This window comes from Myodes glareolus, chromosome 4, assembly GCF_982192425.1.
Source record: "Myodes glareolus chromosome 4, mMyoGla1.1, whole genome shotgun sequence".
NCBI classification, from domain to species: domain Eukaryota; kingdom Metazoa; phylum Chordata; class Mammalia; order Rodentia; family Cricetidae; genus Myodes; species Myodes glareolus.
Window position 1 is genome coordinate 64,257,504 of NC_142029.1, and position 15,131 is coordinate 64,272,634.

General features: G+C 37.5%; 1 protein-coding gene across 5 annotated transcripts in view; it reads right to left on the minus strand.

Moving 5' to 3' along the window:
- The window catches only part of Atp2c1 (ATPase secretory pathway Ca2+ transporting 1), a 113,874-nt gene that overhangs the window by 40,433 nt on the left and 58,310 nt on the right, over positions 1-15,131 (minus strand). For all 5 annotated transcript variants that reach the window (XM_048416917.3, XM_085689655.2, XM_085689658.2 and 2 more), the window contains 6 exons: positions 13,228-13,263; positions 10,054-10,115; positions 8,677-8,785; positions 2,096-2,251; positions 1,104-1,172; positions 50-125 (listed from right to left, as the gene is read on the minus strand). In XM_048416917.3, coding sequence (XP_048272874.3) covers positions 50-125; positions 1,104-1,172; positions 2,096-2,251; positions 8,677-8,785; positions 10,054-10,115; positions 13,228-13,263 — 508 coding nt within the window. The remainder of the gene's footprint in view (positions 1-49; positions 126-1,103; positions 1,173-2,095; positions 2,252-8,676; positions 8,786-10,053; positions 10,116-13,227; positions 13,264-15,131) is intronic.

A 15,131-nucleotide genomic window follows, 5' to 3' on the forward strand; every position in this document is an offset into this window, starting at 1 on the left:
AAAAAGAAAACACAAATAAGAATTGCAAACATACTCACTCTTCTCTTACCTATTATACCAAAGGAGTAAAAGGACAGCTGTTTGCCTAAGAGGTCCATGCTCTTCTGCAGAGGGGTTTTCGGGGCCTTGACAAATTAGAGAAGATTGCCACAGTAAGTTAACTCTAACACATTTTTCAGGTGTCAGGAACTTTGCAAAGCACCTGAAATGTACATTTCTGAGTTGAGCACACAACTCTCCTAGAGACTAACACTCATACCTTCACTGAAGAAACTGAGGCCCATGCTCACAGTGCAGGTCCCACAGGAAGCAGTGACAGTTTTCTGCTTTAAAGACCTGGCTTACTGGAAAAGGTTTACTGCCATGCTTCCCACTAAGTTAAAAAAAAAAAAAAATCCTCTCCTGTCAGCTTCTAGCGGACTTCACTACTGTCAGTTAGTTATTCCTGTTATTTTCCAATTCTCCACTCTGTACCCACAAACATGCCTAGTGCCCCAAGTTTATGTTTTATCCTGTACCTCCCTGATCTGCTAATCTTCTTTAGTGATCTCACACTTCCAGGCTTCATGTTCCACATTATACCACAAACTGGAGTTCTGAAAGGTTAGCTAAGAAATCCAGATGATTGTGAAAGAACATAGCATTTACAGAATGCAGTTTTCACACAAACACACACACACAACACAATGAAACTGTGTTAAAATTCTGGGTAGAATATATGTAATCCTAGGGTCAAAGGGACACATAAGTGGCAGAATATGTGCTGAGTATATGCAACACATTCGGTTAAATTAGGTTAAAATTAGGTTAACAACAAAACAGAACCATTTTCTGTAAGGAATAACACCTATCCAAAAAGTGGCTATGAATGGCTTCCTAACAGAAACAATGAATAAAAATAAGAATCTTTCAGAACAGTAACAACGTAAATTCCAGCCCTTCCAATTTTAAAATTTCCAATTGTCTTTGTAAGCAAAAAACAATGAGCAATATCCTGAAGAAAATAGTCTTAATAGTATATGCAAAAATCTATATACACTTATATTCTACTTAAGATAAAAAAAATTACAGATTAGAACAAACTACTGACACTAAGTACTCACTTCTTCTGCTTGCATCATCTTAAAAACCTCTCCAAATTCAGAATTTTCTCCTGTTCCAATAACAATACCCTAAGGGAAAAACCAAGAAAATTCATTTATATTCAGATGGAATCACTGATAACAAAGAAAGAAAAAAGGAATGAGGGTGAGTGAAGAACAAAGACCGTTCATTTCCCTTCTTCACTCTTACCCCCAGATCTAAGATAAATATATAAATTCAGATTCCCTTTGCAAATGTACATGTTTATGCTACTCCTATTAATAATTACCCCTTTAAAATACAGACCCTGGAAACAAACTGATCCAAATGTGAGGCCCATATTTTAAATTTTAATGTCTTATACTCAATAAACATTTAATGTTGCTTCCTGTAGTCCCCCACTCCAACCCTGCTTCTATGAATGAACTTGTGACTTTTTTTAAAAAAGTTATTTATTTATGTATTTTTTTTAGGTATGGGCGCTCTGTCTGCATGTTTGCCTGTAGGTCAGAAGAGGGTACCAAATCCTACTATAGATGATTGTGAGCCACCATATGGTTACTGGGAATTAAACTCAAAACTCAGTGCTCTTTAATTGCTAAGCCATCTCTGTAGTCAAAATGGCGGCTTTTAAAGTGTTAAAATATTAGAAACCAGGAAACAAAATAGTTGAAATACATCATTAGGTGAAAAGCATATAGTGAGAATATTACAACCAGTGCTACTTAAAAAAAATAAAAACAGAGAGAGAGAGAGAGAGACAGACAGAGACAGAGACAGAGACAGAGAGAACAGGAAAAATGGATCAGTGGTGTAGGTCAGCAAGTAAAGACTCCTGCAGTCGAGTCTGCTGATCATGCAGCTGTACAGCACCCGAGACAAGTGACTCCACAAAGTTGTCCTGACCTCCATGTACATGCTATGGTGCCCATTTACCTAAACATACATATACTAGAAAAAGTTTTTTTTTTTTAATGAAACCATCTTTTTTAAAGAGAAAAATCATAATCACCTTTGCTTTGCCACATCTGACCAGTGTTCCCATGAAGGCAATGTTACTTCTGGATGCAAGATCTCCATTAGCAGCAGCTGCCTGAGGAGCTGTCACCTTAGAACAAGGAATTGTCTCGCCTGTCAAGCTGGACTCATCAATGGAAAGATCCACAGCCTTGGAAAACAAGTGTTCCATAAATTTAAATTAATAGTACTTTTCACATTTCAAGAGTTCAGGACCACCCCACTTCTTCCAATATTCACATTCAGCCATTAGCTACATCTTATTTTATATTCGTTACTTTAAGACAAAAGACTACATCAGTATAAACAAATACCTTAAATGAGTCAATAAAACCTGATGCATGCAACAAGGAATGCTTACCATAAGAATATGTTAGCCTAAAATTCAAAATACAACTAAAGAAATGGAGACACCAGGTGAACCTACAGCTTAGAACCCAACTTTCCTAACAAAACACATTATTGTTTAGGTTTGCCATGTCTCAAAGTATTCACTTTTCTAAGCAAAAAAAAAAAAAAAAAAAAAAAAAAAAAAAAAAAAAACAAAAAAAAAAAAAAACAAACCTATCTATGTGACCTGGATCAGTTTCTGAAGCCAGAATCTGCAAAAGAATATCGCTCAAGAGTAGGGAGCTGAGAGGGCCACGTCAAGGATGACAGCCTCAGTCCCATGGGAATGGCAAAGCCTCCTTCTCCTCCACCCTCACCCTGGGAGGATTTGAATTTAAGTCCCAGAAACCACATATGAAGTCAGGCATGGCGACAGGGGCTTATAGTCCCAGTGTTGGGAAAGTACAGACAGGAGCCTAGGTCTCACTGGTCAGCAACCATCACCTAATCTAGAGTCTCAGGATCCAGGGAGACACCTTGTCTGAAAAACAAGACAGCACCTAAGGAATAACATCCAACGTTGATCTCGTCTTCACAGACAAAAACATGAGCACACACACACACACACACACACACACACACACCAAAATATTTTTAAATATATTTGAAGTTGATTTTATCCCTGTCTATAAATTGCTGACTTTCTAACTCTTAATTGTTAATGAAGAAAAGTGTTCTTGCAATTTTGATAAGCTAATTCTTTAAAGCATGCCTACTATCTGCTATCACCCTGAAAGAAGCAGTTATACCACTCCACAAAAATAAAATTAAGAAATATGGCCTTGAGGGCTGGAGAGATTGCTCAGTAATTAAAAGCTCTGGTTGCTCTTCCAGAGGACCCAGGTTTGATCCTTAGTATGGCAGATCACAACTGTCTATAACTCCAACACTCCAGGAGATTTAATGTTCTCTTTCAACCACCTCAGGCACCAAGTATGCAAATGGTTCACAGAAACACACGCAAGCAAAACACCAATACCCACAGCTGACTTCACAAGAAAAAAAATTAACTGACAAAAACCCTCTGTGAAGAAGCCTAAACATCAAACTTACAGACCAGAAAAAGTGAGCTGTATTAACTATACTTAAAGAACTAATAGAACCAAGAAACAAACTTCATATATATTTAAAAAAACTTAATAGAAATTACATAAAGAAATGATTGGAAATCTGGAGGCTGGGACTACAGCTCAAGAGTACAGTACCTGTCTGGGTTATATAAGACACGACACAGTTAATCAATCAATATTTATTATATAAACCAGGTACCGAAAATAATACCTGAGAAATTACTTAGAGGAAGTTCAACATTAGAAATTAAAAAGAAAAAAGGCAATCAATAACCCGGAAGCTGGGACAATTACAAATCACCAGTACAGGGGCTCAAGAGATGGTTCAGATGTTAAGAACACCTGCTACTTTTACAGGGGACCAGGCTTCATTTCCCAGAACCCACATGGTAGCTCACAAATCTGTAATTCCAGTTCCTAGGGATCTGACATTCTTTTCCAGACATGTTCCAGATACCAGGCATGTTCATAATTCTCATACACACAAAATATTGTTCTAAATCACCACTTGAGCTAAAGATATGGCTTCATGGTTAAGAACACTGGCTGTTCTTCCAGAGAACCCAGGCTCAATTCCCAGCATCCATCTGAAGGCACGTATCTATTGCACCTCCAGTGCCAGAGGATCAGATGCCATCTTCTGACCTCCGTGTGTACTACCTGGTACCTAGAGGCAAAATACTTACACAAATAAGATAATAATAAAATTTTTAAATAAGAATAAAATAAGAAATGCTTTAAAAATCGCTAGTCTAAAGAGCAGAAAGAAAAAAAAGTAAGAAAAACTAGAGATGAAGGATGTGTAGGAGACACTACCAAGTAGAACAATATGCTACAGGCATTCCAGAAGAAGAAAGACAAGCAATGAATATCTGACTACATAATGGTCGATAACTTCCCAAACTCGATGCAAAGCACAAATCTAAATAATCAAGAAGCTCAATCCATTCACAATGAGACATATTTTTTAAAAAAAAAAAATTCTGGGCAGGCAGATGACAAAAAAAATCTTAAAAACAGAAGAAAAAGCAAGTTTATCACTTAGAGTCAAAAAAAATTTAACAACCCAATTCTTATCAAAGTCCACAAAAGGAGTTTAGAGAAAGAGCTCAGGAGTTAAGAGTACTTGCTGCTCTTGCAGAAACTGGAGTTTGGGTCTCAGAAAACCATTTGGTTTATTTCCTAGCTTGGGGATGGAATGAACTCTCCACCCTATTTTTGAGGCAAGGTTTCTCACTGAACCTAAAAGCTCACTGAGATGCTTACTGTTCTCAATTTGACAGAATCTAGGATCACTCAGGAGATGGGCTTCTAAGCAAGTCTGTAGGTCAGAGATTCCCAACCTGTGGGTTGTGACCCCTTTGGGGACTGCACATCAGATATCCTGTATTATCAGATATTTACATTACGATTCATAGCAGAAGCAAAATTAGTTATGAAGTATCAATGAAATAGCTTTATGGTTGGGGGTCACTACAGCGAGGATCTGTATTAAAGGATCTCAGCATTAAGAAGGTTGAGAGCACTGCTATAAGGTATGACCTTGATCACACTAATGGAGGTGGGAAGACCTACCTACTACAGGTGGCACCATTCCCTTGGCAGAGGTCAGTCTAAGAGAGTAGAAATCAAGTCAAGCTGAGTGCTAGAATGCCCTCTTCTTACAATAGAGTCAGCTATTCCAAGCTCCTGACAGCTCGACTTCCCTGCCATTATGGACTGCAACCATGAACTGTGAGTTAAGTTGGTTTTGGTCAGAGGATTCTATCATAACCATTAAAAAAAACTAAGAGCATGTGTCCATGCTAGCAAGCACCAGATCTGCCTGTTTCTATCATAATTCTGGGGTTCCAAACATGTGCAGACTTGCCCAGCTTTACCATGGGTCCTAGAGATCAAATTCAGGCCTTCTTGCTTATAGTATTCTGACCCACTCAACCATCTCCTCAGCCCTAGGGAGCACAATTTTTAAACTATGGTCATAACACAGGTTGAGATCACATTAATTATAAGGGGTCATGAAAAATTTGGCAACAGTGAAAGATTTCTGAATATCCAATAACCGTACAAACATTCAACATCAAATGCATAATAAACCTGAGTTTCTTTCCTGCCAGGACTCACCCATATTGAACTGTGCAACTTCACTGCTGCCTGGTTCTAAACACACAACATACAGTCACACCACACACTGCCTAAATATTTTATGAACTGGAAGGCTTTTTACTGTACGTAGAAAGGTTTCTGCTGTTACATAAACATAATAGTTTACTAATGATGAAACTTTCAATATTCTTCTGATATCAATCCTTAACAAGTAGGTATCAAATCAATACAAGTTTGGTTTGTATAAGGATAACGTTAGAATGCCTGTTCCATCACAATATTGTATTCCACACAGTATTGCTTCTTACCAAGGATCTCACTTCTCAGCCAGAGAAATATGAGTTCATGGAATCCACCTGCCTTACCATGTTTCCTACCATCCTAATGCAGCTGACCTGGCAGAAAGACACAGGGCCTTTTGAAGACACAGTTACAGCACCAAATAGCTGGCTGGCAACAGCCATAGGGCTAAGGGCAGGTTCTCCATGAGGCAGACAGTATGTACTGTGAATTGGCATCCAATACATGGTCCAATTTCTCCCAGAGCCAGGACCCACAGGTCCAGAAATCAGGGGGTGAAAACAGGAATATTATCACTCACTATCGCTCCTAGTGACACACCAGGAAAATTTTAGCTTCCTGTCCCACCAGGGAGAAGTCTGAGCTTCCAGCTCAATGGCATGTTTGCAGTGGCTCCTGGCAGGAGCACTCTCCCCTCTAGAACCAAAACTTCTTGGCATGACCTGTAAGAATGTAACAGGGGTTGACAGCTTGGTTGTCAACTCAACAAAATAGACACACATGTGAGAAATTTATATTTTCTTTATTAAATCATTTGAAGTGGGACGACCCACTTCTAATCCAGACTTTTTGAGGTGAGAAGATCCACCTTTAATATGGGCCACACCCTCTGCTCGTAGTCCATATAAAGAACATGAAAGAAGAAAGTGTGTTCTTTCTCACTGCCTGCTAGCTCTCACTGGCAAGTCCATTCCTTCATACTTCTTTGTACTGAAAGAAGCCTAGCTGAGACATCTAGGCTCGTGGACTGAACAACTACTGGACTATTGAACCTTCCACTGGTAGACAGACAACCATTGCTGGACAAGCTAGACCAGTCTGCAAGCCATTCTAAAAAAATCTCTCTCTGTTTCTCTGTCTGTCTGTGTGTTCATGTGCGCATGTGTACGTATATTCATTCTCTGGTGCTAACAAAGGCCACAAGAGAGATCGGATCCCCAGAAACTGGACTTACTGATGGTTGTGAGCAAACATGCTGTTGCTGGGAATCAAACCCAGTTCTCTACAAAAGGCGCAAGTACTCTTTAAATACCCAGTCATCTCTCCAGTCCAAAATTTAATTCGTTATGCAAAAATTAAAAAGTATTCCCAACTCATTGGTTAACTTGCTTTCCCTTTAATAAATGGTAAATTATATGCATACTGAAGAACTGTCATTTTTGTGATGTATTATCTGATAATGCTTAATCTGCAGATATATTTTATATGCCTACATTTGGGGTGACAAAAAATTTCTCTGGCAAAAGAAGTCGTAAGTGGAGGGGTCTGGAAACACAGTCCCACAGGTAACAGCACCACAGTGACATAAATAATAAAGCAGCAAAAGCCCTTCCCTACTAGAAGTGTTTCAACATAAGCAGATTAAATTTACTATATGTATATCCATAAAACAGAAAATCATATGGCAATAAAAGGTAATAAAGTACTAGATGAAGTAGCTGAAAATATGTTAAGTGAAACATATAGACAAAAAAGACCCTACATGTTATATGATTCATTTAAGTTAATAAAATGTCTAGACTAAGGAAACATACTTTTGTGTCAAAAAAAAACAGTGGCTAAAATCAGTGGCTATTGGAGGTAAGAACACAGCGAATGTTAAAAGATAAGATATTTTCTTTGGAAAAAGATGAAACTTTATAATTAGCTTGTGGTAATGGGAACAGACTGAAAACCACTAAATGTTAGAGTTCACTTGTGCGTATTTTACCATGTTAATTATATATCTAAAAATACTTAGGGCAAGTATGGTAGCTTCAAACCTATGATACACTGAGGAAGGAGGGGGCAACCTGATCTATATTTTAAGAACCTATTCCAAAAGAAGCTGTCTCCGAATATAAACAATGGGTTTCTAAGGAATTTGTAATGAGGTGGGTGAAGCAGACTTTGACAAGAACTGGCTGCATGTACAGAATCTTGCACTTCCAGGCCATGGCCCCAGATGATTTCTATGTCCTGCCAGAGGAGGGATGCACTGTTAGGCAACTTTGCCTCTCACCAAGAAAGCAAAATATACATTCAGTAGAAACTGCACTCCATTGTTTACTTAGCTCTTTTCTAAGATTACAATAGGATATCTCGTGTGATTCTGGGCAGTGTAGTACGCCAGAGTCAGATGTACAGTGTCACTGGGTAAGCAATTAATACAGTGCACTGTGTGCCTTAAGCCCAGTTAGGTACAGGCAATTGTTTCTGGCACAGTATTTTAAACTTTCAGTGGGTCTTTTGAGACAAAACCTCCGCACTGAGTCCAGGAGCACCTCTACTGGAATTGTCATGGAGGTTAATACTCTTCTCCTTTCCTCTCCCACACTCTTTTTCAAATATCATGGCTACATTGCATTCTCTGTTCACTGCTACGTCAGAAATAATGTCTCTTCTCTCAGTTTCTATTTTTTTACCTTCTTTTACCTGTTTACTGACTTCTATCATATACTGATCAGTGTTCACAAATTCTGGATTCCCTAAACAACATAATTCTATCATCTCTGTCTGCTCCAGTACCTAACTGTCATTAAGGTATACTAATTGACTAAGTAGATAACTCGAAAGACTTTACAGTGCAACAAATATATATATTAAGGGGGGGCATGCTTACACTTGTGACTATTTCAGTCACAATACTAAATATTTCAAGTAAGCTATATGTTAATTATTAGATCTGCTAACCCTTTAATTAATTGATATCCAAGTACCCTCAATTTACCTCAAATAAGCGTAAGTCCGCAGGAACTCTGTCTCCCACAGAAAGGCAAACTGTGTCACCTGGAACCAAGTCTCGGGCGAGTGTATGCTCCAATTTTCCTTCACGCACACTGTAGCATGAAATAGAAATCATCACTATTAAAGAAAACCATACTATTTCCCTTTAAGACTACATTTAGTTTCAGTGAGTCTGTCTTAAGAAAAATACTGTTACTTCCAAAGAGATAAGTCAAATATAGAAACTTAGAGCAGGCTAGAAAGAAGGCTCAGTAGTTAAAAAAGCACATGATGCTCTTGATAAAGGCCCAAATGTGGTTCCCAGCCCCCACATCAGGCAGCTCACAACTGCCTAAAACTCCAACACCAGAGAATCCAACAGTTCCTCCTCAAGCACCCGAACTCACATGCATATACCCACACAGACAGACACAAACAGACACACACACACACACACACACACACACACACACACACATTATTTAAAACAATTTTTAAAAATTAATCTTTAAAAAAACAAAAAAGCTAGGCATCATCACACATTCCTTTAATTCTAGCATTTGCAAGGCAGAGGCAGGCAGATCTCTGAATTTGAAGATGGCCTGGTCAATGTAGCAAGTTTCAGACCAGTCAATGCTATGCAGTAAGACCAGTCTTAAAAAAAGAAAGAAAGAAAGAAAGAAAGAAAGAAAGAAGGAAGGAAGGAAGGAAGGAAGGAAGGAAGGAAGGAAGGAAAAGAAAGAAAGAAAAGACTTAAGCACTTGATTAACTGTATGCTCTTATTAAATTACACAGGTAAGAGAGGGGGAAATCCTTACAAAACTTGATTAGCTACTCAAATATGAACACTGAGGCTATCTTGCGATTAATTTCCATCATTTACTTCTAAGAGTGTTCAATATGCACACACTGCTGCACATAAGAGAGTGTCTACAGGTAAAGCACGGAAAACACAAGTGAACCAAATTGAACAAAGTCCCATCAACTGCAGGATAGGAGCAGAAACAGAGAGAATCCCCAGAAGCCCCCTCAAGGGCCAGCACACATGGTGATGAACAAGACAGAGTCTGCCTCAAAAAATGTGGAACGCCAACACCTGAAGTAGTTTTCTGACCTTCCCAGGTGTGTCATGGCACATGTATGCCCACACTCACACATACGAATATGCACATACCTGAACAATTAAATAAAAAGACTGTTGAACAAAGCTTCCTCAAAACCACCAGTAATACAATGTTTGTTATACTGATCAGACTTTTCTTGTCATATTCAATAGTTTTCTTTATGTTAAAACAAAGCTGGAACAATAATGCTTACAATGCTAGTCACATTCAAATTCTACTTTTTTAAGGTGTAGAACTCTAAAATAAAAGAACCATACCAATGGCATTCTGGTGGGACAAGTTTACTCAATTCTTCCAGAGATTTTTCTGAACGATATTCCTAATTACAGAAAAAATAAAATTTAATATTAACATAACACAAAGGAATTTACATGGTCCTTTTAAACTTAAATATTAATCATTATCACTTAAAATTTTCTCCCAATTCATATCTTGATTTACTTATCCTTATATTAAATCATAAAAATGTGTTCCTAAATTATTATAATCAAACAGTTATGAAAATTATATATTCCCAACTATACACTTTAAAAATCAATGTGCAAATGTTAAGATTGTTTAGAAGGAAATGAAGTCCAATTACTGCATCCAAAGAATACATTAAAAGTTAACATAATTGAGCCTTAGTTTTATCATAATTTTACATTTGAGTTTAGCAACCAATAAAGCCAAAATACTAATCTGACCGTAATTTTACTTTGAGGACTTAAGCCCACACTAACTACACTTGTTTGTGTAATATATTTGCTTGGAAATAATAGTGTGGCTGATAATATTCTGACACTCGCTTTTCTTGACAACCTGAATTATATGAAAGGGAAGTTGCTGAGAGGCCCTGTGCTGTTCTGCAATCACACACCCTTCCATGTGCACAGCCGACAGCTGGGGTCAGGAGCATCTTCCATCTCACTGCACTATTAGCCTATGCTTCCATTAGCACTTGTGCTTCATATGGCCACAAAGCTATTCTTGCTTTGTTTCTAATCTTTTGGTCTGAAGTTAAAAGGTGAGGGACAAAAGCAAAATAGAAGATAAGGAGAGTCTTGAAATACCTGCCATGTTAGCAATCACTAAGTCTACCTGTCATCAACTGCAGAGGATCTCGGAACTTTATCAGTCACTACCCAAAGAGGGACAAGAAAAAGCACAATCTACAAATATAAAAAATAACTAGGCATGCCTCTCAATCCACCAACCACAGTGAAGAATTTGGAAGTAACTAATCAAAGAGAAGCTATCAGTCTTTATCTTTGCAAAGCTGTTGTAAGACAGGTCATTCTATGACAGTGCAAGGTAACCAGTGACTTGAAGGGCTGGTAGAAGGAAAATGGTGGGAAGAATGGTTTCGATTTGTAAAAATATTCTGGTGCTTTCTTAAGACATGTTTGAGGAAAGGAGTCAAATCTGTATAAAAACATACTTATTAATAAAAATGAAGTTTTTCATAATGTTTTGGAGCTTTTTTTAATTTCTCAGTTGTTGTGGTTTGAATGTAAAATGTCCCATAGGATCATGTGATTGAATATTTGGTCCCCAGATGGTGGTGGTGTTTTTGACAGTTGTAGAACCTTAAGGAACACAGCTTCATTGGAGGACAAGGGTCAGTCACTAAGGCTGGCCTTCAAGTTTTATATTCTAACCCACTTGCTGCCAGCTCTTAGCTCCCTACATGCAGATTTAATTGCAAGCAGCCACAAGCTCTTGCCTCCTGCCACCACATCTTCCCTAAACTCAATTCTTTCTCCCTCAAGTTACTTCTCACCAAACAATGGGTCACAGCAATAGGGAAAGTAGCTAATGCAGCATCAAATAAAACTACCATTGAGACAGCAACAACAGCCCCAACTCCATGTAAAACTCTACGCTGATGACTGAAACTCTGTGGGGTATTTTGAGGATAGGAGCTCTTTATTTTCCAAAGATGGCAAGTTGCTAGGGCGTTTCATACAATGGTAATACCTAAATGAAATCTTTCATACATCTGATATACTAAAGAAAATCCAAGAGGGAGTTGACTACCACAATTTAGGGAGGAGTTATGAGAGAACTCCAGTTACTGGCCCTATATAGATCACACCACTCGCTTGACTGGAAGTGAGTAACCTCCTTAGATGATGCACAGTCTGAAATGGCTTATGCTGCATTTATTAGCGCCAATAGTCCAAAGGCAATACTCTATGTCTTAAGAAGATGCCCCACCCTTGACCCTTCAACCCTGAACAAGAGTGCTGATGGTCTACTAAAGGAGCTCATAAATTTCCAAGTAATCAGACTTCGGCTGGCTTCTTACATTCAGTTAATACAGAATTAGAAACTTAACGTGTCAGGAACTACTTTAAGACACCAGGACAGTGACAAAAGTTATCACGAAATAAATTATACACTATGTAAGAATAATTACAATCACTGTCTTAAAAAATCAGAGCATTGACCTCAGGACATACAACATCATTACATTTATTTCTACAGTGGATAAATCCTTCCACTCTTATTAGCTGTATTCAAAGTAAGACCTGATAATTGTAGAAACTTAAAATATACAGAAGTTTCAAAGATTTAAATAAACATAAAACACACTTATAAAACTAAGCCTCTATGTTTTTATTCCTATACTTGTTGCCCTGACGCCATGCCTGGTATGTTATGGCCCCTCTCTTCTCTGCCCCCTTCTTTTTCTCTTCTTTGTTTAACATTAAGGTTTTAGCATGTGGCCCATGTTAGCCTTGAGTTGACAATCATGCCTCTACCTAAGCGTAAAGAAAGAAATCATGACCTCATCTCCACATTATTCAGAATCATCTTTAAAAAGAGACTTCTTATCCCTTTCTTTTGCTGTTGGAATGACTATAACGAACACGAAGTAGGACCATTCCTTCTGAGGAATGTAAGAAATTTTAGAAGTAGAGTAAGGGATTATCAATACTGAAAAAAAAAACTTTAATTCCAAAACAAGACTAATAAGGCAAAGAAATAAATTCAGTGAAAAAGTGTACTGTAAGAGAAACCAGTCTCAGTAATCCACCACGTCTTCTTCAGATGGTAAGTAAGAAACTGCTCACTAACTTTACACTCACCTTTTTGTTTTCCTCATCTAGATATAGCACTAATAGGTACTGGCCCAATTCATAACTAGAAAAACATTTTTAAACTTAGTGGATTATATTTATATTGCTGTGCTTTTTTTTCTCATCTTTTCTCATCATCTGTCTCTACCAAAAATATAGCTATGTCCTTCTGACTACCTAAATCAAAGCAGTGCCCTCTTCTCATGATCCACAGTTAGCTATTAGCTGAGATTGTTTCAAGGCAATGAATTATTAGGAATACACTACCACCCATTAAGTTCAGATTATTTCACATAAGTCACTTCGATTTGTTTTTAAGCAATCAACTAATATACCACTATTAACCTGGAAAAACAGATTACTCACCTGAACAAAGGCCACAGTGACGACAATAAGTATTGCCTAAAAAACAGACAGCCTTTTAAATCAGACATTAACAAGAAATAACTTTTCGTCACAATGTTTCTCTGGCTGTGCAGCCCAGGAGAATGGATTTTTGCACTAGCTAGCAAGAGAAGAAAGCAATTTGCCTGAGGGTCTGAGGGAGAAGAATATGAATTTAAATGGCTAACCATCCCCATGATAGCTTCCAAAACTTTCTGAATCCACCCAAGTCCTCCCAAATTAAGGACTATTTCTTAGTTATGTGGATAACATTTGCTATAACAGACATAATAATTACTTGTTTAACCTTAGTTCCTATATACTAATTTATGAAAAGAATTTAAAAATCTGATAGGTTAACACATAGCTTTTTGCAAAAAAAAAAAATTTCTTTAAAAATTGGTCATTTTTTTTCAGTGCTGATTTGTCAAACAAATGATAGGCAAGAGCTCTCTCTATTGCTGAGTTAACCTTAATTCTACTTTTTCTACAGAAAGCTGTAATCCAACTGATGTTTTGTTAGGTACAAACAGCATAATATGAGAATTTTTTTAATAAACTATGAGAGGAAAAAATATCAAGCCGCAGGCTAAAAAAAAAAAAAATTGGCAAGGGAAGAAGTATTCACCATTATTGTACAATGCAAAACTGTATCAATGAACTTTTCATAATCTGTCTATCTTTTATCAACTGAATCCATTGACTTTTTCCCTACTGAAATTTGATAATCTCAGATATCAATCATTTGGAAAATACTGGTTCACCTAACTATTCAAATATAAATGCTGGCATAATTACTACATTTAATAATTGTTAAAATCACTACTAAGATCATTAAACTTCATCATCATAAAATCACTACTAATATCATTAAATATTTGGAAGCTATCAAAAGTTCATGGTGAAAAATGAAATGTGTGCCCTGGCAATGCTAAGCATGCATGGGCAGCCCGTATATGGTGATTCTGTTGAACTTCTCCACATTGGGTTTCCTGGTCAAAGTTGATGAGGACGAATAACCAGGTCTCTTGCTCATCTAAAATTCCAAGTTCATGGTAATGCATAAAAATTTACAGTAACTTTAATTATTATTTGAAAGTGTCTATTCTTATCACTAGCAACATTATTCTTTTATGGAAAAGGCTAGTTTACTTCACAACTGCCCTTCCTTAAGACAGGTACTGCATTTCAATCTATACACGCTTCCCATCCATCACAGACATATATACTCAGGGGAACAATTTTATATATTTCGTTTTATTCCTCTATCAAGAACTTTCCAGACATCTGAGGAAGGGCTTCCTTCACTGTGTTGCCCATGCTGCCCTTAGACTCGTTATCCCCCGCCTCTGCCTCCCAGGTAGCACAGCTGGTGCTAGTGCTGTGCACTCCCACACCCGGCCACAGTCCTTGTCTAAAGAGGACGACTAAGAAAACAATGATACTGATACGGCTAAGGCCATTTCCAATTGTGCCAAAGCTCTAACAGTTTCATACGCAGTAACATTTGCCATTAAGACAAAAAGGCTACAGTAACAAGAACGTGTTATTAAAATAGCTTTGACATCACATATTCCTTGAGCAATTACTGTTAGTCAAAATATTTTCAACTGAAAAGCACGAGGAATTTTGATTTAACTAGAAAATTATAAACTATTTCTCATCTGTGAGACTGCCGACACAAGCCTGAAATCACAGCTACCTGGGAAGTTGACACAACAGCACAGCTGAGCCCAGGAGGGCAAGATCAGCCTGAGTAACACAGGAAGACCTCCATCTCAAACCAGAACTAAAGAAAACTATTAAAACTAAAAGTGGATTTGATTATTTTTTAATGATTCATTTTGATTCACATTAATTTTCAAAGTAAAGCCAAATCCAACTGA